This window comes from Haliotis rubra, unplaced genomic scaffold, assembly GCF_003918875.1.
Source record: "Haliotis rubra isolate DU_JTF1 unplaced genomic scaffold, ASM391887v1 Scf522, whole genome shotgun sequence".
NCBI classification, from domain to species: Eukaryota; Metazoa; Mollusca; class Gastropoda; order Lepetellida; family Haliotidae; genus Haliotis; species Haliotis rubra.
In genome coordinates this window covers 382,368-409,418 of record NW_025767216.1, presented here as the reverse complement: position 1 = coordinate 409,418, position 27,051 = coordinate 382,368, and the positions used below count along the sequence as shown (strand labels likewise).

General features: G+C 40.2%; 1 protein-coding gene and 2 long non-coding RNA genes across 9 annotated transcripts; 1 reads left to right on the top strand and 2 right to left on the bottom strand.

Moving 5' to 3' along the window:
• Positions 1–530: 530 nt before the first annotated feature.
• On the bottom strand, positions 531–5,146 carry LOC124252719. Of its 2 annotated transcripts, none has more exons than XR_006892008.1 (5): positions 5,085–5,146; positions 2,309–2,379; positions 1,923–1,986; positions 1,458–1,567; positions 531–596 (listed from the first exon to the last, which is right to left on the bottom strand). It is a non-coding gene; the product is annotated as an uncharacterized LOC124252719 (long non-coding RNA). The 2 variants fall into 2 exon arrangements; XR_006892009.1 differs by lacking the exon at positions 5,085–5,146 and adding an exon at positions 4,898–4,947.
• A 2,120-nt stretch (positions 5,147–7,266) lies between these two features.
• Positions 7,267–15,712, bottom strand: LOC124252718. Its single transcript, XR_006892007.1, has 3 exons — positions 15,276–15,712; positions 7,890–7,895; positions 7,267–7,277 (listed from the first exon to the last, which is right to left on the bottom strand). It is a non-coding gene; the product is annotated as an uncharacterized LOC124252718 (long non-coding RNA).
• LOC124252716 (transcription intermediary factor 1-alpha-like) lies at positions 8,278–26,386 on the top strand. 6 transcript variants are annotated; one of them, XM_046686378.1, is made up of 6 exons: positions 8,375–8,497; positions 9,551–10,642; positions 11,267–11,298; positions 13,270–13,337; positions 13,575–13,585; positions 14,248–14,285. In XM_046686378.1, the coding sequence occupies exons 1-5, from the start codon at positions 8,479–8,481 to the stop codon at positions 13,579–13,581; spliced, it is 1,218 nt and encodes a 405-aa protein (XP_046542334.1). In that variant the 5' UTR covers positions 8,375–8,478; the 3' UTR covers positions 13,582–13,585; positions 14,248–14,285. The 6 variants fall into 6 exon arrangements, with proteins under 6 accessions (XP_046542330.1, XP_046542334.1, XP_046542333.1 ...); XM_046686374.1 differs by lacking the exons at positions 11,267–11,298; positions 13,270–13,337; positions 13,575–13,585; positions 14,248–14,285 and adding exons at positions 23,051–24,097; positions 24,446–24,601; positions 25,955–26,386 and having other exon boundaries at positions 8,278–8,497; positions 9,551–9,583; XM_046686377.1 differs by lacking the exon at positions 14,248–14,285 and having other exon boundaries at positions 13,575–13,806.
• The last annotated feature ends 665 nt before the right edge of the window (positions 26,387–27,051 follow it).

The following is a 27,051-nucleotide window of genomic DNA, read 5'->3' as shown; positions in this document are numbered from 1 at the left end:
TTAATAAAGCACTAAAAATAAGTATGCCATGCTTCCATGCTTTTTTCCCTTTGAAAAAAAATATAATATTTGTTTAAAATTCCAAGCATGATTTTGTCACACATTGAACATAGTTAAATTAATTATGTATCTAGCTACATGTTTATAACATCAGCCGAAAGGGACATCACCAGGCATAAGAGTAAGTGAGTATAGTTTTACTCCGCTTTTAACAATATTCAAGCAACATCACAGCATGGGACATCAGAAATGCACGTCTCATGAATCATAACCAACAGTGTTGTTCAGCTGGTCTTCTTCAACTGAACTTTTCACTGCCCAGCTGGGAATGTCCAGTGGCAGATTAGCTTGTTTGACTTCCGTGGGATGTCTTCTGGCAGTAGCCTTAAACAACCGCTGGTAGTCCAATTGCTGCTTATATGATGACAGTTTTTTACTTTCCCACGAGAAAGCAGTTGACAACAGAAGGTTTTCATCTCCTTCTCCCGACACAATAGGTGATGTCATCTCTTTCCTCAAAAGAGGAAAAACTTTCCCCATCTTTTCTTCTCCGGCCAGTCTATTGTTGCAATGGCCTTCATCCTGCTTTCCAGTTTCTGAAATTTAGAAAACGATAAACAATCAGTACAAACAAGCATTCCTCAAAAATATCCGTAGCTAGAGAAAAGAAAACCACCCAATATTGCTTTAGGAAAAATAAATTGTAAGGAAGTAGTAATAAGAAATCTAACTAATCATTTGACCTGAAAAGTGACAAAGATATCAATCACAGAACAACTTAATGAAATTTGAAAGCGTACAGACACAAGTGAGAGAAGGACATATTTCCTTAGCTTGGGTTGGACATTTCATGACTGATTCTCTTTCAGTAAATAATAAATGTGACTTATGGGAAACTTACATTGAATCAATAACATATGTTATGAATGCTCACTAAATTCATGAAATACTGGTCACTGTCATTGCATATTTATCTGCAAAATGTTCCTGTGAAAGCCATCTTATCTTCTGAATGTTACATAAAACATGTTTAGATATTATGCGTATAGAACTATGAATTATCCATTATTGTGAAAATAATGTGAAAGGACATATTTTATTACACAGTTGGTTTTGGTCTGGACATTTCACCTTGCACACATCAATTAACATTTTTTACTAACATCACCACATTTGTTAGTAGATGCAAATACATTGTCAAATGTGAGATATTAGATTGGGGGAACACCCATTCAGTTTCTAGTCGACCAGAATGACCCCACATTTAAAAAAACAACTATACACTGGTGCTTTACTATTTAAAACTTATGAAAAAATGTTCATTTGAAATTTCTTTTGAATGTCACAGATCAATACAAGAAATTACATTTGCTTCCAATTTTTTCCAATCAAGTTTCTGTTAAAATTTTAACCTGTGTAAGATTAGAATTTAGAATGATTAGAATTTATGTACTTACAGATCTGACCCCTTTGCTGTTCTTAGCAGACAACCTGTGGGCCCCTGCTTTTCCACTTCGTTGTCTTCTCAGGTCATCCCTCTTGTTGGTCCACAACCGCCAAAATGCTTCTGAAAGGAGATATGTATAAGTAGAAAGTATTTCCATTTGGATGTTAAAAATAGTCGTTGTTTTTATGTATTTTTCCGATTTATAGGATTTACATTATTTTATTAATGCAAAGATGCATTGACATAATCAGAAATCTCAAAGAAGGTATAGCTTTTGAATTCAATAGTGAGAAACAGTTGTGCATTTTATAGCTCCCTTTATAGCCAATGGTTCTTGAGAAAGGTCGAACAAGAAAACAGATGACAAACAGTTGCCCTGCCATGCCCATTCATTTCATTCCTGGCTGAAAAGGTCAAAAGTTGGGTGATAAAATTATTCTAAAATAGTGTGCTGAATAGCTATAAGATGGCATACCTTCACAGGTACCAACTGCCCAACCCTCACTACTCTCTTCATGCCTTCTTCATCTTCTTCTTTGCTGCAAAAGTAACAGTATGAAAGTGATTATTGCTCATTTTATCAAAATATGTGAAACATTGTTTAGCATTGTTAGTACTAGTGAAGACTGGATAAAATAACTTTATTTCACAATTACATTTTAAAGAAACAATAATATTTGAAATTATATTACTGAAATAATATGGCTGTGCATTGCAAATTCTGTAGAGAGGATTACAAAATGACATGAATGTAGTGCTAACACAAATATGAAAGATGTTCATCTCCAACATGGCCATAACTTGCTGTAATTTCTTTTCATGTACACCCAATAATTTTGTATACTGAAGGATTTGAGTTACCTGTTGTAGGTCAAAATCAGTTGGTCATCGGTCGCCTTCTTCAATTTTTCCACCACTGCCCTAATGGAATGCTGGAAATGTACAAATTAATCGATTAAGAAACAATAAGGCGAAAATAGAAGAATAAATATCAAGTTGCAAATTGTAGAATACAATAATATGAAAAGAAACCAGGTATGACTAATTCATATATTATTTTAGATTGACAATGTATCAGTGTATCCCTATTAATAACAAATCCTATTAAACTTTCTATGCAAACTTTTTGACATAAGACCGCACTAATCCAGACAGACCACACAGGAACTTCCCCTTACAGAATACAGGACCGCACTAATCCACACAGACCACACAGGGAAATCACCTTACAGGACACATCACCGCACTGATGCACACAGACTAGACAGGAACTTCCCGTTAAAGAATACAGGACCGCACTGGTACAGACAGACGAAACAGAGTCAGGGTGTTACAGGATACAGGACCGCACTGGTACAGACAGACCAAACAGGGTCAGGGTGTTACAGGATACAGGACCGCACTGGTACAGACAGACCAAACAGGGTCAGGGTGTTACAGGATACAGGACCGCACTGGTACAGACAGACCAAACAGGGTCAGGGTGTTACAGGATACAGGACCGCACTGGTACAGACAGACCAAACAGGGTCAGGGTGTTACAGGATACAGGACCGCACTGGTACAGACAGACCAAAACAGGGTCAGGGTGTTACAGGATACAGGACCGCACTGGTGTTACAGACAGACCAAACAGGGTCAGGGTGTTACAGAATACAGGACCGCACTGGTACAGACAGACCAAACAGGGTCAGGGTGTTACAGGATACAGGACCGCACTGGTACAGACAGACCAAACAGGGTCAGGGTGTTACAGGATACAGGACCGCACTGGTACAGACAGACCAAACAGGGTCAGGGTGTTACAGGATACAGGACCGCACTGGTACAGACAGACCAAACAGGGTCAGGGTGTTACAGGATACAGGACCGCACTGGTACAGACAGACCAAACAGGGTCAGGGTGTTACAGGATACAGGACCGCACTGGTACAGACAGACCACAACAGACCAAACAGGGTCAGGGTGTTACAGGAGGGACCGCACTGGTACAGACATACCAAACAGGGTCAGGGTGTTACAGGATACAGGACATACAGACAGACCAAACAGGGTCAGGGTGTTACAGGATACAGGACCGCACTGGTACAGACAGACCAAACAGGGTCAGGGTGTTACAGAGGACCGCACTGGTACAGGACCGGGGATACAGACAGACCAAACAGGGTCAGGGTGTTACAGAATACAGGACCGCACTGGTACAGACAGACCAAACAGGGTCAGGGTGTTACAGAATACAGGACCGCACTGGTACAGACAGACCAAAACAGGGTCAGGGTGTTACAGGATACAGGACCGCACTGGTACAGACAGACAGACAGGGTCAGTCAGGGTGTTACAGGAACAGACCAAACAGTCAGGGTGTTACAGGATACAGGACCGCACTGGTACAGACAGACCAAACAGGGTCAGGGTGTTACAGAATACAGGACCGCACTGGTACAGACAGACCAAACAGGGTCAGGGTGTTACAGGATACAGGACCGCACTGGTACAGACAGACCAAACAGGGTCAGGGTGTTACAGGATACAGGACCGCACTGGTACAGACAGACCAAACAGGGTCAGGGTGTTACAGGATACAGGACCGCACTGGTACAGACAGACCAAACAGGGTCAGGGTGTTACAGGATACAGGACCGCACTGGTGGTACAGACAGACCAAACAGGGTCAGGGTGTTACAGGATACAGGACCGCACTGGTACAGACAGACCAAACAGGGTCAGGGTGTTACAGGATACAGGACCGCACTGGTACAGACAGACCAAACAGGGTCAGGGTGTTACAGGATACAGGACCGCACTGGTACAGACAGGACCAAAGACAGGGTCAGGGTGTTACAGGATACAGGACCGCACTGGTACAGACAGACCAAACAGGGTCAGGGTGTTACAGGATACAGGACCGCACTGGTACAGACAGGCCAAACAGAGGTCAGGGTGTTACAGGATACAGGACCGCACTGGTACAGACAGACCAAACAGGGTCAGGGTGTTACAGGATACAGGACCGCACTGGTACAGACAGACCAAACAGGGTCAGGGTGTTACAGGATACAGGACCGCACTGGTACAGACAGACCAAACAGGGTCAGGGTGTTACAGGATACAGGACCGCACTGGTACAGACAGACCAAACAGAGTCAGGGTGTTACAGAATACAGGACCGCACTGGTACAGACAGACCAAACAGGGTCAGGGTGTTACAGGATACAGGACCGCAGTGGTGCCGGACACTATACAAATGTCAATACATTTGTTGTACTAATCATTCAACACACAACGAGTATTGCATACTCAAAATGATTACACTTTACAGACTGATTATAGCATTACATTCACTCAGAATAACGAACGTTATTCCACACACAAACAAGTGATTATGCTAATAGCCATCTAAGCACCTGAATACATCCTTGTTACTACAATGTAGTACAACAATTCACTTACAATTCAGTGGTGGGATTTACATAAAAGTGCTACTGTATTTGACAATTCACTATGCCACACAACTATCTGTACATTGGAACATTATAAAGCAACGCAATAACCATTTATAAATAGTTCACAAATACCGCAACCAACCATACCACAAGTATACCCTCTCATGACTGCACTTATTACACGTGACATTCACCTTGTCACATTTTCCATGCTTTCCCTTCAGCACTCGGCCCACCTTCCATGCTTTTCACTGAGTCCTGCTACATACAAGCACCCAACCACGACATACAGTCTAACCACACTAAAACATAATATATACAGTCAAACCAAATTACTATGTGGTCTTGACAATGTAATTTATAGCAGTTAGGTCTTCTTACATACTGACTTATGAAGTCATTTCTTTCATTTAAAATTGGTGGAGATAGATAGTTATAACACATCAATGTCAGATTTATTTAATTAATAAATGGGCTTATTTGTAGTAAGCCAAATATAACACTCTTGGTTTTCTTGATATTAACCTTCAACCTCCATGTTTTAGAATACTGACCTAAAATATCTAAACAATGCTGTAAGTCAGTAGGATTCTCTGCAAATAAAACTGTATCATAAAAAAGTAAATACACTTTACAAATGTCAGCATTATTACCTAATTCTATACCTTTACAGTCACTTTCATTCATAACATTTTCAACACCATTCAAATAAAGGGAAAATAGTAATGGTGACAGATTTCCTTCCTGACGAACTCCTTTGCCAGAAGTACAAAAGCCAGAAAGATCACCATATTTTAAACTTGATTTTATATTTCGATATAACTTTAGTAGGAATACTAATACCATATGACCGTATTTTTTGCCAAAGACCTACACGCCAAACGTTATGAAATGTTTTTGGAAGTCTACAAAAAACGCAAGAAAGTTTCTTCTGTTCAGATCTTCAAATATCAATTAATGGATTTAACACAAAAATATTATCAATTGTGGAATACAGTTTTCTAAATGATAGAATTATCATGAACAAGAGTAGTCAGGCGGTCAAATAAAACCAAATTTAAAGTGAATAATTTACCTAATCATGACAACATTGTGATTGGTCTATAAGTTTCAGTATCAATCTACTGCCTTTCATTCTGTAAATAGGTCTGATTACACCAACTGTCCATCTTTCTGGGATAATTCCTGACTCTAAAATATACTCAGCAGCAACAAAAAACGTCAGCACGAATTCACAATTAGATAGCACTGTATTCAAATCATTACAGAAATGGACATAATAAGCGGATCAAAACCATTTTTTGTGTACAATATCCTGACACATCAATGAATAACTCAGCACAATTTCAAGACATTACGTGACGTGCGAAATGTGGTATGACGTGGGGTCTGAGAGCTTGGTCGATGTAGCGCACCGCTGTGATGCCGCCTCCTCTCCCTGGTCCAAGGTTCTGGAACACCACAGGACCCACTCTTTGGTTCAGGCCTATTCCACACCGTACCATGATGCTTCCTCTCCCCATGAGTCTTTTTCCATAACACATAGGTCCGAGTAATGCTGGCCACGTCGTCGCCATATTCTTGTTCTGCAATCTGCAGTTGATACGCAGTACCTACTCTCATCTGTGAACAGAACAGTTCTCCATTGCCTGTATCGCCAGTTTTAGTGTTGTAGGGCAAACTGTAGACATTCACGCCGATGAAGGTGGTTTAGATTGGACTTAATTTATGATAGTTTCAGGGAAAGTTTGTTTCACAAGTGAGGATAGGTCCACGGTAAGGTCTACGGCAATGGAGGTTCCCGCTGTCGGTGTACTGTAACAGTACTGATTGGTCTTCTGTGTGTTCCCACTGTCTGGCGTGCTGTTTCGGATGCCTGCATAAAGGCATTCTGTACATGCTGTCGCACAACATGGTGGTCTTGTCGTCTTGTGGTCACCCTTGGTCTGCCAGTACGGGGGCGATCATTTGTGGTGTTGGTGGCCCGGAAACGTTGCTGCAGCATGTAGATGGTCCGAACGTTGACCTTGAAGTGATTGGCAACGGCTTGTGCAGTGTGGCCAGCTTCAAGTCTTCCTAGTGCCTGGTTCCTCTGAGCTGTCGTGAGTCGCGGCATCCTGCTGACGTTGTAATGTGAATGTTTCAACCAGGTTTCGGAGTGCATTTTATAGGGCTGGCCCTTGTGAACAGCACGTGCAGCATGAGTTGCATGAAAAACATGGACAACACCGTACCATCTCCGATATCAGGTTGCGTTTCCTGGGTTCCATTCTGAGTTTGGGAAGAAATGTCTTTGCTCAGGTAAAGTTGGAGATGTTGTCAAAAATATACAATCAAAACAGTAATTGAGTTTACACTTATCCGTTTCTGCGAAGGAAAATTCCAAACTGACGTTACTTTTGCTGCTTAGTATATAATTAAACAATCCATAATACAAATGAATCATAGAATCTTTGGTGGAGATGATATGTTCACTCTCAATCTGGTCTAGTTCTGCAGATTTACCTCTCTTTAACTTATTAATAGCACTGCGGATTTCAGTTCTTGATATTTCCTCATTAAGCACATTACAGTCTAGTATATTCGGTCCCGAATGACAACACTGTCATCTTCAGAGTAATTCAGGTTTTTAAAATATTCAAACAATTCATCTAAGGTTACACAGTTCTCTTCAGAGTTCTAACTAGTTTTGAAAACTTTCCAAAAATCTTTAAAGTTGTTTTTGGCCATTAGTGAAAATGTTATTCCTGTTTCTGACACATGCATGGAAGAGAATCTTTAATTGTCTTTTTATATATCTTATCTGAATCTCGCATCATATTACGAGTATCTTCAGATAAAGAACTTTGATTTGCTTTTCTAAATTGTCTTTTAACCAATCGGCATTCTCTTACATACCATCGAAAATTTGTCGGAGTTTTACTGGTTCCTTGGTTTGTGAGTCCAAAAGTCTTCGACAAAGTCAGAGACAGCTGTGTTTACATTCCATGCTTGGTCACCTTGACCTGATGTGCAAGTTGCAGCTTGCCTGTCAGGGTGTCAATCGCAACTTGAATACAAAGTCCTGAGATTGGCTTCTCCAACTAATCCCCTTCCCTAATTACTTATCCCCACCCTCACGAGTAATCCTCTTCATTTTTTTCTTGCCTCGGCTTATCTCATGTATAATTATACTGTTTTCATTGTTAATCATCTTGTTTTTCATCCATTGTCTTTGTTGGCCCTCATGTACCCTATATATATCCTGCTGTATCCATTCACCACATCATGCTTGAAAACAGTATACGTATCTACAACGAAACGTCGTTATTATACAATAAAGAAATTGGTCATCTATAAAGACTTTTTCCTATTACTTACAACTTCTACAATGCCTCTCAAACAGTTCACCTATTCACTCCACTCAGCGTGTATGTAGTTCCGTGTGCACGCCATGATAGTTCTCCTTGGTTAATGATCCGAAAGCTTCTCAGAAAACATTTCAATCGGTCGCATTTTAAAAGGAAATTATTACGAAATGTCTCGAACTGTCACGATGTATAATGACGTAAGTCACATGACAAGCACAGGAAGTAAATCTCAAACAACATGGCTGAAGGTGGAGCAGGTAAGCATTGATACTCGAAGGGTATTTGATTTTCTGTCCATATCCGTGTATCGCTGGTTAAGCTGGAGTGTGGGTGTGCAGAACTCTGTTGAAAAATGGCCTCAGCTGTCAACATTTGTTGAGTATAAATAACGCAGGAGTTTCAGACAAGGAGGGATGGTCACTGTGGATACTGACCAGTATACAAGTACATACGGCTACCTCAGTTACTGTTTCAAAAACATAATGTGGTGGCTACGATTCGCAACACCGCTGGTATTATTACAAATAGAATAATTATGTGGCCGTATATGTGTGACCTATTTCCACCAAGGACACCCGGGCGTATTCGGGTTACCAAACAGAAAGTAGGGAATTTTTTAACCCTCGATTTCAGCCGGGAAGTTGCGATATCTCGGAATTGTGAAATGGACTCTTCTCGCCTCGTTCAGTAACCGACCGTATACATTCGTCCCTTTTCGTAACCTTTAAGAAGTACAATGTATTCATAAAAAAAATCCCGATTATATAAATCGTTTATGGCATTATGTGATTGTTAAAAATCATAAAAACTATATATCGTCATATTGAAAGTACAAAGAATATAGCTAACAGAATTGTGTTGCCTAATGTGATGGTTTTAATTAGGATAATGGAGAGATTCAAATACACACACGTGGTATGTTTAAATAACGGCTCTCACTGGTCCAACTGAATGTATTTCTGACGATCTTGCGGACATGTTTTGGATATTGTACGTGCGCTTTTCAACATTTTTAGGACATATGATTACAAATTTATATGTAACAATATAGATTGTAACTAATAAACATCCCCAGATATGTGAAATATGACCCCCATTTTAAGAATAGAGTTTATTAGTCACACTGAAGGCCCGGGTTCGAGTGCCCACGTAGGTACAATGTGTGAAGCTCATTTCTGGTGTCCCTGCGGTGATGATGCTGGAATATAGCTAACAACAGCGTAAATCCCAACCCAACACACAAACTTGCCTATCAAGCAATTTATATATTCGTTACAATGGAAGTAAATAATTTTGCTTTACATTTATAGCAAAGAATGTCAAAGGGCAGTTTGATGTCACAGATTTCAAGGACACCTTCTTGGAATGCCCTGTATGTGTCGAACATTTCAACCAGACAAGTCGACGTCCCCGACTTCTCAATTCTTGTCTCCACGCCGTCTGTACAGCTTGTCTGCAGGCACTGATAACAAAAGAGGGAGGAAACCAGATCACTTGTCCATGGTGTCGACAGGTCCAGACCGTGAGAGGAAATGTCGATACATTGCAGATTGATCCAGTTCGGGATAAACTGACGGAATATGAACAGATGAAGATTGAAAAGAAAATCTTTTGCACTGATTGTCCAGATGAAAATGAAGCTGAGTCTAGATGTCAGGAATGTTCTTCTTACCTCTGTACCGCATGCCGTTCAGCACACAGACGCCTCCGCTTTTCAAAAGATCATACAATAATCACATTGGATGAATTATTCAGAGATCCCCAGGCAAACTTTAAAAGAAGTCATTTCTGCCAATACCACCCAGCTCAACAAATTGAGTTCTACTGCAACACTGATGAGCAGCTCTGCTGTGTTTCGTGTTGCGTTGTTGATCACAAAGACCACGAGATAAGGAAACTTGAAAATGCAGCAGACGCTGAAAGAGCGACGATAGAAAAACAAATTCAGCTTATTTCAAAGACGTCAGAGTTAACACAAAAAGCACTACAAAAAGGCGCACGACAGAAACAGACTATAACCAACATCACGGAACATAATGAAGCTGATATAACAACCTTATACAAAAGCTTGAAGGATGCAGTAGAATATGACCGAAAACGACAACTAGCAAATCTTAAAGAGAAGAGCCGTGTGGCATTGGCGACAGTACAAACTACAACCAAAGCTCATGAGCAAACCATGGCTAAGATTGAAGCAACACAGGGATATGTCACAAAACTGAAGGAGACGGCAGATGCTGTTGAGATGCTACAGATGTACCCTTCTATAATGAGGAGTATGAACGGGATCACGGAAGTTCCAGAATGTCAAGTTATTGATGTCACAAATCTCATATTTAAGGCAGATGCAACAACTTTGAAAATGAGTCTATCAGAATCTGCAGATAAGGCAATAGCTGAAGGTATGTATCTCCATGTAAATTTGACACCATTGGTGCGCATGTCCATCGGTCTTTAAATTTCCGTCTGATATCTAATGAGTTTCTTCAGATTACTTCAATATTAACAAGGTTTTAGGTTGGAATAGAGCTCATGCAGTATTTCTTCACAAACACATGATTCTAGATCCTGTAGTATTGGACTAACTTGGATCCAACTGGATAGTTACTTGATCCAGCATTTCTTCACATACATGATGTTAACATGCTGGTGTAGACTAATGGCTCAACAGTTAAAGACTCGGGTTTCGGTACAATGTGTGAAGCCCATTTCTGGTGTCGTGATGTTGCTGGAATATTGCTAAAAGCGGTGTAAAACCCGACTCACACTCTAAATGCTCTAAAGATAATTTAGAAATTATTGTAATGAATGGTTTCCGAGCTTATTTCAGAACTTAAATAATTGTTGAAAGTGTCGGGAGACGTCGACAATGATCTAGGATAAATGCATTTATTTGTCATCCCTATGAAGGGTATGGTTAATGCCAAAAGCTTGGTAAAACTATGTAGACCCATTCATCATTTCTACACATACAGGGAACGTGCAACAGAGAGAAATTTAACAGTTTGATTGCATCTGTATTTCAGTTGACCGCAAGAAACGGAAGCGTACATTCCCGGTAATGTATTATCCATATAAATGCAAATTCTCCAAAACTCACTTAACAAAACTGTTTTCTTGTACGTTAACATAGTATTATAGTTCATATATCGTGATACATGTCTATATTTTCCATCGTGTTTATAGCCCCAAGCTCAGCAGCAATCAATTATTAAACACGTCCACGCCAACCAGAAACTAATTAATCAAAGAAATATGTAGTGAGGTTTGTCGGCACCGGTCTTTATCTTGTACATCCCTTGGTAAAATGCTACCCGTGAAGGTCCGGGTTAGAATATTGGCCTTCAGTAACTCATGCTTGTCGTAAGGGGCGACTAACGGGATCGGGTGGTCAGGCTCGCTGACTTAATTGACACATGTCATCGGTTCCCAATTGCGAAGATCGATGTTCAAGCTGTTGATCACTGGATTGTCTGGTCCAGACTCGAATATTTACAGATAGCCGCCATAAAGCTCGAATATTGCTGAGTGCGGCATAAAATTAAACTCACTCACTTGATCAAATGCAAATTAGTATTCCCTTCCCAGCAGGTGCATGTTTTACCAGCCGTAAATAAAAATCAACTTTTGTTGAACAAAACTGAGATTGCCATCTCACCACACCTTTCTCATGTCGTAAATGCCATGATCAAGCGCTGATAGATATTTTGTTGTGTAGTAAACTTTGACACCAGAATATATATAATATACAATCTTTATTCGGATGACTTACCTTATTTGCCCAAATTATTATGTTGAGAAAATAAGGACTAAAATTACAAATGTAAATGTCTAATCTAAGCACTTCATGCAGTTTACCGTATATGCTCAACGCATGCATTTTGATAACTCAAGTTTACTTTTATACTAGTCATAAATCCTTACCGTAGTTAACGCAATAAACACTTCATACCGAAGTTGAATTGTTAAGAGCTCCTTTCCGCCCTTAAGAATCGGGACGGGTGGGGATACTGAAGCATAATCCGTCAAACTCCGTGGCCATTAGTAGAAAAAAACCTAAATTGTGATCGTAGTTAACATAATAGGCATGCCATATCGTAAATGAATTGCTAGGCGCTATTGTCCATTGTAGCTATCATTATTCTTTAATTTATTATTCATTTATTTATGTACAAGATTCTTAGTCACGATATGGCTGAAATACTGCCGAAGTGAGTATAAAATATTAACTCACTCACTCACTCATTAATTTATCTGTACTATTATGTAAGTTATCAGTACCGTTGTTGCTGAAGTAAACGTTACATTATTTGCCTTATGATTCTGTGCTCATTTACCGTCCATATTCTTTTATATCACACGTTGTTTATATCACCTGGCTTATATTGAAACAGTAGTATGATATCACTGATTATTACTAATATTGTAGTTCATTATTATGTATGGATTGGTGTATTTAGTAAACCTAAGGTTGGTTGGTTTTTTCATGCCGCACAATCCAGTGATTAATATCATGAGCACCGTTCTACGCAATTGCATACAATGACATGTGTCAACCAAGTCAGCGAGCCTGACCACCCGATCCTGTTAGACGCCTGTTACGACAAGCATGGATTACTGAAGATCAATTCTAACCCGGATCTTCACGGGTGGAGACAAGCATGGGTTACTGAAGACCAATTCTAACCCGGATCTTCACGGGTGGAGACAAGCATGGGTTACTGAAGATCAATTCTAACCCGGATCTTCACGGATGGAGACAAGCATGGGTTACTGAAGACCAATTCTAACCCGGATCTTCACGGGTGCAGACAAGCATGGGTTACTGAAGACCAATTCTAACCCGGATCTTCACGGGTGGAGACAAGCATGGGTTACTGAAGATCAATTCTAACCCGGATCTTCATGGGTGATAAACCTTCGGAACATCAAGCTCTCTCCCCTCTTGTTTCAAGGTCAGCTGGCTGTTTCCCCAAATCTGGACCTGGCAGTAGCTTCAGCTTGCAGAAAACACAAAGCTCTTTTACAGGATTATCAAAATCAAGGATTACGGACTGACATTGAATATTCCAAACTCCATAGAGGCAGATCTTGCCAGGGTTGGAATCATAACAGAATAGCAACGACACTGTAGAGTTATATCAAGCGCAAAAAGTTTGTTTTTTTCCTCATTTGTATCATACATTTCTTTCTGTTTTCATGGCTTAATAATTGTGAAGTACATGGACTGGTGCCAGTGCTTTGACATGTTCTCATTTATATATTTTTCAGACTTCATGGATTTCTTTTAAAGTACCAGGGAAGAGAACAGGAAGCAGTAATGACAAATAGATGGACATAAATCAGTATGTAGTGTCTTTTCTTTTTGACATTTTGAAACAAAACATGAGAATGTCTGGAGGAAGTGTTGTTCTTAGTCTTAGGTCACACTGACTATATAAATGAGATTTGGCCTAAGCTTTCGTAAATACACGAGACTATATTCCACGGTTTCGGGGACATGACTCCATATTTTCATTAATATTGCATGATAAATTACCCATAATTTTTCTCACGAAATTGGAAAGACATGACGTCTTTTTTTTTAATCAAACATTGCATGATAAATTACCAGTAATTTTTCTCACGAATATTCCATCAGGTTTAGAATCAAATGAATAGCCACACGCACCTCAGGCAACTCTTTTTTGCCGCCATTTTTTAATCAAAACACCTTTAGAAATGTAAAAAATGTATAAATATTAACTCAACAAAACTTTACATAAAAAAGCAGCACGATATTTTCACATACTTTTCAGCATTTTGATGCATGGCCCTCGTGCAGTTCATCTGCATAAGGTTTGCAGTTAGTTCCTCCGAGTTAATGGAGAAATTCTTCTTCTATGAAACCACATATATATACATAACATACAGTGAGTGCTTGAAGTGAGTCTAAACTTTTGATGGGTAGTATATTTTTGTCTCTGTGTCTTTGTTGATAGTTTTCAAGAACTATATCTGTTTTCAGGTTTGATGACTAGATGACAACTGGTTTGATGACTCGATGACAACTGGTTTGATGACTCGATGACTAGTTTGATGACAGATGACTGGTTTGATGACTAGATGACAACTGGTTTGATGACTAGATGATAACTAGTTTGATGACTAGATGACAACTGGTTTGATGACTAGATGATAACTGGTTTGATGACTAGATGACAACTGGTTTGGATACAGTCGGCTTTAAACTGAAGCGAAAGGCTGAGCTGTTGTTCTGAAAAATTGAAAATATTGATAATACTGTGTATCTTCATCATTTAAGGATAAATGGTTGCTCTTGCATTTGTGTATACAGCTCGATGTTTGTATTTGGGGTTTCAACATTAGCAAACTGAATGGTATATATTATTCATAACAGAATATCTTTTTGCAATTGTATTATTTAGTCTTCACGAAAGTAAAGTATGTATATGTGTATATATGGTCCGCTTCTTTATAGGTAATGGAAAGGGCGTTATATATTTGACAACCTATATATTTGCGTGTACAGTGTCTAGCTATTTATCATCATCAACATCATGTTGTGGTTAGATGTCAATACTGTCTCTTGAAATCCCATCTGATTCTGCTAGTGGTAAGTTTGATGATAATTCATAAATTGTATCAATTGTTAAAGTTATGTTAATTTGTTGTAACCCTGTAGTCAGGAGCATTGATTTGCATAGATTAAAGATAAAGATTCAGTGTGACAAAAGCACTCCAAAAGGGGTGATTTCAACTTTCCGATAGTCAACTTTCTTTTCATTTCGAGCAATATTCCTACAGGCTCAGCCTTTGGTGTTTACATTTCACAACTTTTGATGTACAATAGAGCATGTTCTTTTTACCAAATTTTCAAAGACGGTCATACCACTCTTGCTCAGAAGTTGTTTTACCAGAGTTACAACATTCAAGGCAAAATATATGTCCGATGCAGTTCCCTATGCTGACTTGTACAAGACGTTCCTGATATATACTACTCACACTTTGCCAAGGATCACAAACATTCCCAACTTAAATGAAGATGTATAATTTGAAATTGTTTCCATTTAAAGCTGGATAAATAATATGGTATCCCTTCTTTAGGCAAACAGCCACTTTATTCTAACCTTGTGCACTTGATACATGAGTAACCATAAAATGGTTTTCATAGCACCAATCAACCATTTTGCAAATCATGGCACGGGTCATTGACAAGTACACAACACCTGTCAATAGCAGGTATGGGATCGACAAGATGCAGTTACATACTGAAACCTTAGGATCCATGCTTACAATAAGCGCAGATATTTAAACCAAATTAGACCCCACATCATAGTTTTCTGTTGAATCAGTGGTTTGATCCTTAGAAAGGGTGAAAAGTATATTTCAGGTGAACACTTAACGTAAATAGACTTTGTATATGTTTATGACGGGTGCCACCGGTGGAGCAGGATACGCTCACCTTTTCACGTACATCTGGTATCATCACTATATCATAGAGATTCATAAATATATACTCTGTCATCGTATCGCATCGATTGTCTTATCCAGACTCGATTTGTAATGAAAACTAGGCCAAGGCATTGAATGGGAAGGCTGAGATGTTCACCAATGGTCAAGATTACTTTAATGGTTGTTCGTGTATCGTGATAGGTTTGGTTGGTTTATTGTTTAACACCGCACTCAGCAATATTCCAGCTATATGGCGGCGGTCTGTAAATAATCGTGTCTGGACCTGACAATCCAGTGATCAACAGCATGAGCACCGATCTACACAATTGCGATATGATGACATGTTTCAACCACGTCAGCGAGTCTGACCATCTGATACCGTTAGTCGCCATGGGTTGCTGAAGACCCGGAAGTTCACGGGTTCGTGTGTAATGAAGCACTGGCTGACCTCTAAGAGTCTTGTACTACATGTAGTAGTTTGAAAACTTCATCATTAAACACACAGCGCTTGTTTATGTGAACCTGGCACTCACAAGGGATCTGTTATCAAGCAGTCGATCCTTTGCTGTTGTGTTGGGTGGCATTTGGGTTGCAGTGGGTTTCCAATAATAATGACAAAGCTTGTTTACATTTGCCAGGAATCTTCGCTGAAGGGTCAGGTGAACGGTATGGATCAGTATCAAACAGTGATGACACCGGGTGTTCACTTATATGCATACATTACATGCTTGTATTATAATCCATGGAATTCTATAGTGCTTAACGCTTGGTGTCTGTTTACATTATTTCATGTCGGCTTAATTATGCTAAACGTGACAGTTATGCTATCAACTGTGTTTTAAAACTCTATTCATTGTTGTGATTGAAATATGCATTATCTAAGTTTTTTGCGTTTCAAAAATAAAGATCACAAAATCCGGTATGTATACTTTCTTGATTTTTTGCTCTTTGATATGTCTTCACATTGCATTATGTGAGATTTACATGTAAGACCTAATCAAGTCAATTTTTCTGTGATGAAATGATTCGAGACAACTGATAAGAGTGATTCTTTATCATGTTTTCTATTTTTGTCTTCCCTCTGTAAATAATTGATCCCGAAACAACATAATCCAGTGATCGATATTATGAGCGTCGATATAAATCTACAAGCTTTAAAGACATTGTCACGAACTTAAATCATGATACCACCCTGATTTCTTTATCCTATTGATGATTCTCAATATATTGTCAGTTTTAAAACCGAATAGAAAGCGATCATCCATGTCAGGCTGTAATTGCATATTACATGGACACAACGACTTTAAACTTATTGATCCACCCTGCGTATTCATCAGATTTAGCACCGTCACTGTTCTACTTTCTCCCGAATTTGAAGAACGAACTGCCTGGCAGTGTTACTCCACCACATGACATCCTTCGACACCAATGCATTCCACTCGTCATCGTTAAAATTTATCGTGACGAGAACAATTAATTGTTATACATAGTATGTGATGGTAAATCATAAAAACATGTCATCAAAGGACAGTAAAATAACTAGAATATCACATATATACAGCAGTTTAACTGTAGATGACAGCACAAAATAAAAACATGCTATAGATTGCCAACAACTAAAGGTAGATCACCATACTAGGGACCATTGGTGACAGCCTACACTGGAGAATTACGTAGAATCACCAGTCGATTTGGGTAACCTTGCCCTTATTTCCAAGGTCACCACGACGCTTTGACCACTTTTCAAACTCTTGTTAACGTGATATCTCATAAACTGTAGTGTCCAATGTTTTCAAATTTAGTGACAGCCTACATTACACAAACACCAGTTGATTTTGGTGACCTTGACCTCATTTTCAACGCGTGTACTGTTAACTGTTGTACCCAATGTTTTCACATTTGGTGACAGCCTACATTGGGGGATTACACAGACACCAGTTGATTTTGGTATTTGACCACTTTTCAAACTCTTAACGCAATATTTCATAAGGCATTGTCCCCATCGTCTTCAATTATGTTGACAGCCTACATTGGGTGATTATACAGTCAGGCATCTATTTTATGACCAAAATACAAAAGTAGTAAATATGTTATTAAATATTTCGTTGTTCTTTAGCGGCGGTGGACATTGCCATATTAGTGGCAAACACTTGTTTACTATAGCAAAGGATTTAACAAAGGATTCTAAACGTACCAAATGATCATTGGTATTTCGGTTTTTCATGAAAGCACATTGGATATTTGTTATAAGGTTATTGGTTTCAAGATACCAAGTTAATCTATTATTCACCATACGTTCCATGGTTTTACAGACACAGCTGTTTAGAGATATCGCTCTGTAATTCGATGGCTCTGTGTGATCCCGGCCAGGTTTTGGAATTGGGATTACAATAGCATTACGCCATGAAGGAGGAAAATTTCCAGACGTCCATATTTGATCAAACATATCTAAAAGTGTCAACAGACATGGTTCTGGTAAGTGTTTCAGGAGCTGATAATGTATATTGCCATCATCCGCTGCAGTGTCATGGTGAGTGTGTGTTTGAATGTAATGGATAGCAATCAAGGCGGCCCGTCTACACTACACAGGACTGGAGACAAAACAAGACGATCAGTACACAAGACTTGTTCCTAAATGGCAGGCTATATATATTTGATCAAATATGGACGTCTGGGAATTTTCCTCCTTCATGGAGCTGTTTGTGCTTCCCACTGGCGTGGTGGCAGCGCTGATGTTATCCACGTCTTCAGAGGTACTTCACAATATAAGTGAACAGTCACTCGCCTTATATCAATCATGCATGGCTTAATAAACCGCTAGACACAATGGCTAACACACATCGTGCACCGAAGCAGTGGTGTTTGACAAAGTCAGAGACAGTGAACTCTTTCGAAAACTGGAGGCAGAACATTATTTATACACTTTCCCTTGACCCAAACTTTGCTTCACTCCTCACCGCTATTGAGTGGGCTAAGAAAACACGTGCAGCAGCATTACGTGGCTTCGTGGATGATGGTAGGGACGTTAGGGGAGGCCTCACTGCACAACAGAAGGTTACCATGCTAGAGCTCATGCTCGGACAGATAGCCAACCATTGACCTGTCATATCAAGAAACACTATTGTTAAGAACTCCACTCTGTTGATGGGATATGGCAAACTATTAAGACTCCATTATGGATTTCAGTCCACTGGAGGGCGATTCCTCGATTTCACCTTGGTACCAACATAGACCATGACGATGATATGACCCCCACACTCGAGAACTTTGTTGTTTTGACGTGGTTGCGCTTGCTCCACCAAGATTTGCCGAAATAGGTGAAACAAAGGTATGGTACCGAATTACGATCAAGAACTTTAGCCCCCATCAAACCGGAAATATCTCAGGCACCCTTTCGCTGTTGGATGAGGTCCGTACTTCTGAAGAGGTTAAAGTAATGAGAGCTGCCACTTCTAGATAGATCAACAGACGTCTGAGACTAATCCGTCTCCACCTTTACAGCCCACTACCCATCACCAGCAAGCAAGCCCTTCTCCGGGCCCCTTTTCTGAAGCTGTTCACCTTGATCCAGATCACCAGTTCTCGAACGACATGAGAGACAAATTCCAAGAACTTCTACAGGAGTATGATGAGGTCTTCAACCCTACTATCTGTGGATATAACAACGCTTCAGGACCTTTTAAGGCAACCGTTAACATGGGACCTGTTCAACCACCCCAACGCAAAGGACGTGTTCCCCAGTGTTCAAGAGATAAACTCGTTGAGCTTCAGGAAACACATGGGTGTATTTGCCTCGAACACATGGGTGTATTTGCACGTCCTCAAGATATAGGAGTCTCCGTGGAATACCTAAATCCCTCCTTCCTGGTCAAGAAACAAAGCGGTGGATTTCGCCTAGTTACAGCATTCTCGGACGTCGGCAGGTATAGCAAACCCCAGCCCTCTCTCATGCCTGATGTAGACTCCACTCTTAGACACATCGCATCATGGAAATATATCATTACAACTGACCTTACGCTTGCCTTCCATCAAATACCTCTCGCCAAGAACTCTATGAAGTACTGTGGTGTCGTAACTCCATTCAAAGGAGTACGTGTTTATACCCGCTCTGCCATGCGTATGCCTGGGTCGGAAACGGCCCTCGAGGAGCTCATGTGCCGGGTTCTCGGCGACCTTCAACAAGAGGGCATTTTGGTTAAACTGGCTGATGACCTTTATTGTGGTTCGAACTCTATCCCTGAACTCTTGTCAAATTGGCGTCGTGTTCTAGACGCACTTTACCGAAACAACCTCCGCTTGTCAGCCTAGAAGACTTTCATCGCACCATCTTCTGTCAGTATCCTCGGATGGAGATGGAAGGAAGGTACCCTCACGGCTTGCTCTCATCGTGTATCTGCACTTGCTTCCTGCCCCCCACCAGAGCGTGTTACAGGGTTGAGATCCTTTATTGGGGCATACAAGGTCCTGGCACGTGTCCTTCCTAACTGTGCATCGTACATCGAGCTCTTGGATAATGCTCAGGCAGGCAAACAGTCGCAAGACAAAATTGCATGGACAGATATCCTCTGGGACACCTTTACAGCTGCCAAGGCTGCTCTCAACTCCACGAGAACAATAACTCTTCCTCGCCCAGCTGATCAGTTATGGATTGTCACCGACGGTTCAGTGAAGTGTAATGGGATCGGTGCCACAATACATGTGACAAGACAGGATAAGCCAAGAGTCGCTGGTTTCTTCAGTGCCAAGCTCCACTGTCGACACATAACATGGCTACCTTGTGAGATCGAAGCTCTCGCTATAGACGTAGCAACTAAACACTTCTCACCGTACCTCATCCAGTTCAAACACAAGGCTTGTATACTGACTGACAGCAAACCCTGCGTCCAAGCAAATGAGAAATTGTGTCGTGGTGAGTTTCAGCCAGCCCACGTGTATCAACTTTTCTCTCAACAGTCAGCCGTTATCAAGCCTCCGTCCGCCATCTATCTAGTAGTGCCAACATCCCTTCAGATTTCGCCAGTAGAAATGCCGCCGAATGCAAGGATGAACTTTGCCAAGTGTGTACGTTCATTAGAACTTCTGCCACCGTGTTGAAAGTATCTGCCCAGGATACTGTCAATGGGGACTCTAAACTGCCCTACACGAACGAGCGGCATGTACGCCATCAGCCCAGGATATTGTCAATGGGGAACTCTCCAGGAAGCTGCCCTGATGTCATGACATTAAGCGGTTGGTAACTCCTCGGGATGGGCACATTGTGAAGCCCATTTCTGGTGTCCCCTCGCCGCACATATACTTCTTTGGTTTGGTGGAGTATTGCTGGAATATTGCTAAATCGGCATGGGCGGCGTAATTTCGCATCCCCGCCGTGATATTGCTGGATATTGCTAAAAACGGCGTAAAACCAGCGTCACCACTCAGATACTTCTTTGCCCTAGATTTGGACAAAGCCGTCGAGCTCACCACCACCTCCTGTCATGTGTGCTCTTCTCTTGCAAGAATTCCTCACACGTTGGAGCAACAGTCTACAGGGCACCCTCCAGAATCTATCGGTCTTCTTTTTGCAGCTGATGTAATGAAAAGGGAGAGGCAACTTGTTCTTGTTGTGCGTGAATATGTAACTTTCAACACCGCTGCTTGCCTCATACAAGACGAGCGTCATGAATCCCTGCGAAATGCTCTCATCCAGCTGTGCATCCAGGTGAAACCTCTTGCTGGTCCCCTAGTGTAGTGAGAGTGGATCCTGCTCCTGGTTTTGTGACTCTAACAAACGACCCCCTACTCAAAAAACACAATCTCTGTTTGGAGGTAGGAAGAACCAGGAATCGTAACAATAACCCTGTGGCGGAGAGAGCGATTCAGGAGGTAGAAAAAGAACTGTTGTCTCAAGACCCTGTTGGTGGAGCCACTACTCCCCTATCTCTGGCCACAGCCGTAGCACGGCTGAACTCACGCATTCGCTCTCAAGGTTTATCAGCTAGAGAGATGCTCACGCAAAGGGATGAGTTCACTTCCCATATCTGATATGGAATTCATCATCAAACAGCATGAAAACAGACAGCTGAACCATCCCCATAGTGAAAAATCCAACGATTAGAACGATGCCTACACCTAACATCACTGTCGGTGAGCTGGTTTACCTGCATTCTGACGGTACTAAGTCGATGTCCCCCACTGACAGAAAATAGATAAACTTATTTATATCTGTATCGATTAATGATGATGTAAATCACATGACAAGCATATAGGAAGTAGATCTCTAACAACATGGCTGAAGGTGGAGCAGGTAAACATTTATACTCAAATAGTATTTGGTTTTGTGTCCATAGCCATGTATCTCGGGTTAAACTGCAGTAAGAATTTGAATAAATGACTTTTGTTGCAAACATTTGCCGAGTTTAAATAACGCAGGAGTTTCAGACAAGGAGGGATGGTCACTATGGATACTGACCAGTAAAGAAGTACGCTCTAACGGCTAACTCAGTTACTGTTTCAAAAACCTAATCTGGTGTCTACGATTCGCAACACCGCTGGTATTGTTACAAATAGAATGATTGTGTGACTGTATACGTGTGACCTATTTTCGCAGATAGCCGACTGACAGCGGGGTTTATTCGGGTTACCAAACAGAAAGTAGGAAACTTTCGAAGCCCCGATTTCAGCCCGGAAGTAGCGAATTGTGAGACTTGTGAAATGGACTCTTCTCGCCTCGTTCCGTAACCTACCGTATACATTCGTAGTCACTCGTCCCTTTTCGTAACCTTCAAGAAGAATAAACATACCCCAATTGCTTAAACCGTTTATGGCATTATGTGATTGTTAAAAATCATGAAAATTATATATCGTCATATTGAAAGTACAAAGAATATAGCTGACAGAATTGTGTTGCCTACTGTGAAGGTGCAATACGGATAATGGCATGGACCGTGAGAGATTCGAATAAACACACTTGCGTTTATATTACATACAACTGAGTTTATTTCTGTCGATCTTGCGGGCTTGTTTTGGACATTGTACGTGCGCTTTCCATAGTATTTAGGAAATATGATTATGAATTTATATATAACAATATATTTATATGTAACTAATAAACATCATCATAGATGTGAAATATGAGCCCAATATTTAAGAGTAAACTTTATCAGTCAGACCGAAGGCCCGGGTTCGAGTCCCCACATTGGTACAATGTGTGAAGCCCTTTTCTGGTGTGTGATATTACTGGAATATTGCTTAAAGCGGCGTAAAACCAACACTCTCACTCACTTGCCTATCAAGCAATTTATCTATTCGTAACAATGGAAGCAAATAATTTTGTTTTACATTTACAGCAAAGGGTTTCAAGATTGATGTGACAGATTTCAAGGACACCTTCTTGGAATGCCCTGTCTGTGTCGAACACTTCAACCAGACAAATCAACGTCCCCGACTTCTCAATTCGTGTCTCCACGCCTTCTGTACAGCTTGCCTGCAGACTCTGCTCACAAACGAGGGAGGAAACCAGATCACTTGTCCATTGTGTCGGCAGGTCCAGACCGTGAGAGGAAATGTCGACACATTGCAGATTGATCCAGTTCGGGATAAACTGACGGAATATGTACAGATGAAGATTGAAAAGAAAACCCTTTGCACAGATTGTCCAGATGAAAATGAAGCTGAGGCCAGATGTCAGGAATGCTCTTCTTACCTCTGTGCCGCTTGTCGTTCAGCACACAAACGCCACCGCATGACAAAAGACCATACAATAATCACCTTGGATGATCCTCAGGAAAACTTGAAAAGAGGTCACTTCTGCCAGTACCACCCAGCTCATCAAATTGAGTTCTACTGCAACACTGATGAGCAGCTCTGCTGTGTTTCGTGTTGCATTGGTGATCACAAAGACCATGTGGTAAAGAAACTTGAAAATGCAGCAGACACCAAAAGAGCGAAGGTAGAAAAAAAACTTCAGCTTATTTCAAAGGCGTCAGACTTAACACAAAAAGCTCTACAAAAAGGCGCACGACAGAAATGGACTATAACCAACATCACGGAACAGAGTGAAGCTGAAATAAACACCATATACAACAGCTTGAAGGATGCAGTAGAATATGACCGAAAACGACAACTAGCAAAGTTTGCAGAGAGAAGCCGTGAGGCATTGGCGACAGTACAAACTACAACCAGAGATCATCAGCAAACCATGGCTAAGATTGAAGCAACACAGGAATATCTCACAAAACTGAAGGAGACGGCAGATGCTGTTGAGATGCTACAGATGTACCCTTCTATAATTGGGAGTATGGACGGGATCACGGGAAGTGCAGTACGTCAAGTTATTGATGTCACAAATCTCAGATTTAAGGCAGACGCAACTGCTTTGAAAAAATGTCTATCTGAATTTACAGATCATGCTATCTCTGAAGGTATGTATCTCCGTTGAAACAAACCATTGATGCGCATGACCACCTGTCTTTAAATTTCCTATTTGAAATTTTCATAAATTTGATATGAAATGAGTCAAAACTTACATATATGTTCAGTATTTACACAGAATTTAGTTGGAATAGACCACATGCTGTACTTCTTCACAAACGTCTTCCCGATGCTGTTTGGGGCGGTAAGGCCGGATTGCCCAAGGGTACAGTGTATGAAACCCATTTCTGGTGCTCCAAAAGCTTGGTAAAACGATGTATACCCAGTCATCATTTCTACTTATACAGGAAACTTACAATGAAGAGACATTTAATCGTTTGTTTATGTCTGTATTTCAGTTGAAAAACACATTTTAAAGGTTACTTTTGATCGGGATTCTGGTATACGTCCTGCAGACATCATGGATTACTTTAACCGCATCACGGCATGTTCAGTGGAGACCGTCAAGCTGGAGGGCAGCAACACTGCTCTGGTTTATGTCAAAAGTAAAGGAGGTAAATGTATATCCATATAAATCTGAATACTCCACCAATCATTCAACTGTTGCCTATCAAGGACTATCAAGCCAATTACGGCCTGGCCTTGAATATCCAAAACGTTACGGAGGTGAATCTTGCCAAGATATTTATGATAACATAATTTCAACATACGCGAGTGAGTGAGTTACGATTTAAGTCACAGTATTTCAATATAAGAAACTGGAAAAACAATGGTAAGTTATATCAGAAACAAAAAGGTTTTTCTTCCCTATTATTCCCCGCAACGCGTTTTGCGGGGGTATTAAAATGAACTCCGTACGTCCGTGCACATTTGTCTTCTCCGGAGCATAACTCTAAAATAGTTCAATATTTCTTCACCAAACTTGGCACATAGATAGATCTGGTCCCGTTTTCTCGAAACAAACTTAAATCTGATTTTAGCTTAAGTTAGAGTTTTTACTCAAATTTGAGAAAATGCATTTCCCAGAATGAACTGAAATTGATATTAAACTCAAACATAGTAGACAATTTGAGTTTGGTGGATAGATTACCTAAGTTGTTTGGGCGTTTTTATTTTTAAAATGCACTTGAGTTAAAAATTCAGCTGTTTCAAATTGTCAAACTCAGTTTGAAATTTGAGTAAAAACTTAAGTTTGTTTCGAGAAATCGGGGCCAGGTGGTCTACTGGTGCCTTTAGTAGTTTTGGATTTCTGAATAAAATATTTTTTGCGTTTCCACGGCAACAAGTTTGACTTAGACTGAAACTGGTGGTAGTACTCTTTTGCGGAGCAGAACTCTAAAACCGTTCAATGTTTCTTCACCAAACTTGGCACATAGATAGATCTGGTGGTATACTGGTACCTTTTGATAGTTTGGGATTTCTGAATAAAATATTTTTTGCGTTTCCATGGCAACAAATTTGACTTACACTGAAATTGGTGGCAGTACTCTTTTGCGGAGCAGAACTCTAAAACCGTTCAATGTTTCTTCACCAAACTTGGCACATCGATAGGTCTGGTGGGGTACTGGTGCCTTTTGGTAGGATTTCTGAATAAAATATTTTTTTGTGTGTGTGTCCATGGCAACAAGTTTGACTTTGACTGTAGTTGGTGGTAATGCTCCTTTCTGGAACAGAACTTTGAAACCTTTCAATACTCTCCTTCCACTTAGCTATATACACGCCAAAACATTTGACATAGTCATAACTTGTAGACATATTCATGAAGAGTATTTTGCCATTGTCGGGGATATTGATGTTTTTGTCTTCTTGTTTGTATGATATTTGTTTCTGTTTTCATGGCCCAATAATTACTTAATACATTGATTTGTGCAAGTGCGTTGACATGACCTCTGTTTTATATGTTTCAGCCTTTAAAGCAGCGTTAAAAGACACCGTTCACTTCATCAATGGATCATTTGCAACAGCTAAAGCAGCCACTGTCCAGTAGATGGAAATTAATCTGTATGATGTGTCCTGAAGATAATAGGAAACAAAACATGAGAATGTCTGAAGGAAATCATTGTTTTCACTTTGTTAGGTCACACTGACTGAGTAAATACGATTTTGACCTGAGCCTTTGTGAATATATAATGCTGCATTATGCAATATCAGAATAGATGTAGTTTTATTGTATTATATTGAATATGAAGCACACGGTGTCTCGGTGTCTTTGGTCGCATCGGACAAACCTTATCTCAATATGTGGATGGACTGTCATTATGATCTTCCTGGTTTCAAGAAATACATCTGTTTTCATGCTTGATTACTTACAGGATAACTGATTTGGATGCAATCTGCTTTAAAAAAGCAACGAAGGCTGAACTGTTGGTTTAGAAAGTGAGTGAGTGAGTTTTAGTTTTACGCCGCACTCAGCAATATTCCAGCTATATGACGACGGTCTGTAAATAATCTTGGACCAGACAATCCAGTGATCAATTCAGTGATCATGGATCTGCGCAATTGGGAACCGATGACATGTGTCAACCAAGTCAGCGAGCCTGACAACCCGATCCCGTTAGTCGCCTCTTACGACAAGCATGGGTTTCTGAAGATCAATATTCTAAACCGGACCTTTACGGGTATGGTTTAGAAAGTAAATATATAATACTGTTTTCTTCACTGTCGAAGGCCAAAGGATACTCCCACATTTGAGTAGACATCTCGATTGCGGCATTTGCTGTTTTAACATTAATACTGATTGGTTTATAGTTCTTATAACAGTTATTGTTTTTGTGATTGTATTATTTAATATTCACGGACCTATAGTGTATATATTTCAATCTTTAATGCTATCATATATTAATAAACTGGAAAACCTTTATGTTTGTGTGTACAGTGATGAGTAGCTTAACAATACGTTGTTGGTGTATGTTAATACTGGTAATTTAAATCATGTCTGTTTCTGAAAATAATAATTTTGAATTAAATAATAAATTCAATCAATTATTACAGTTGCTTTCCGTGT

Bases quoted from the DNA above. Each gene is read 5' to 3' on its own strand.
- LOC124252716 (XM_046686374.1), top strand. The intron at 9,584-23,050 runs ATTTCAAGGACA...TTGATGTGACAG, and splicing joins AGGGCAGTTTGATGTCACAG to ATTTCAAGGACACCTTCTTG. The intron at 24,602-25,954 runs GTAAATGTATAT...TATATGTTTCAG, and splicing joins TTATGTCAAAAGTAAAGGAG to CCTTTAAAGCAGCGTTAAAA.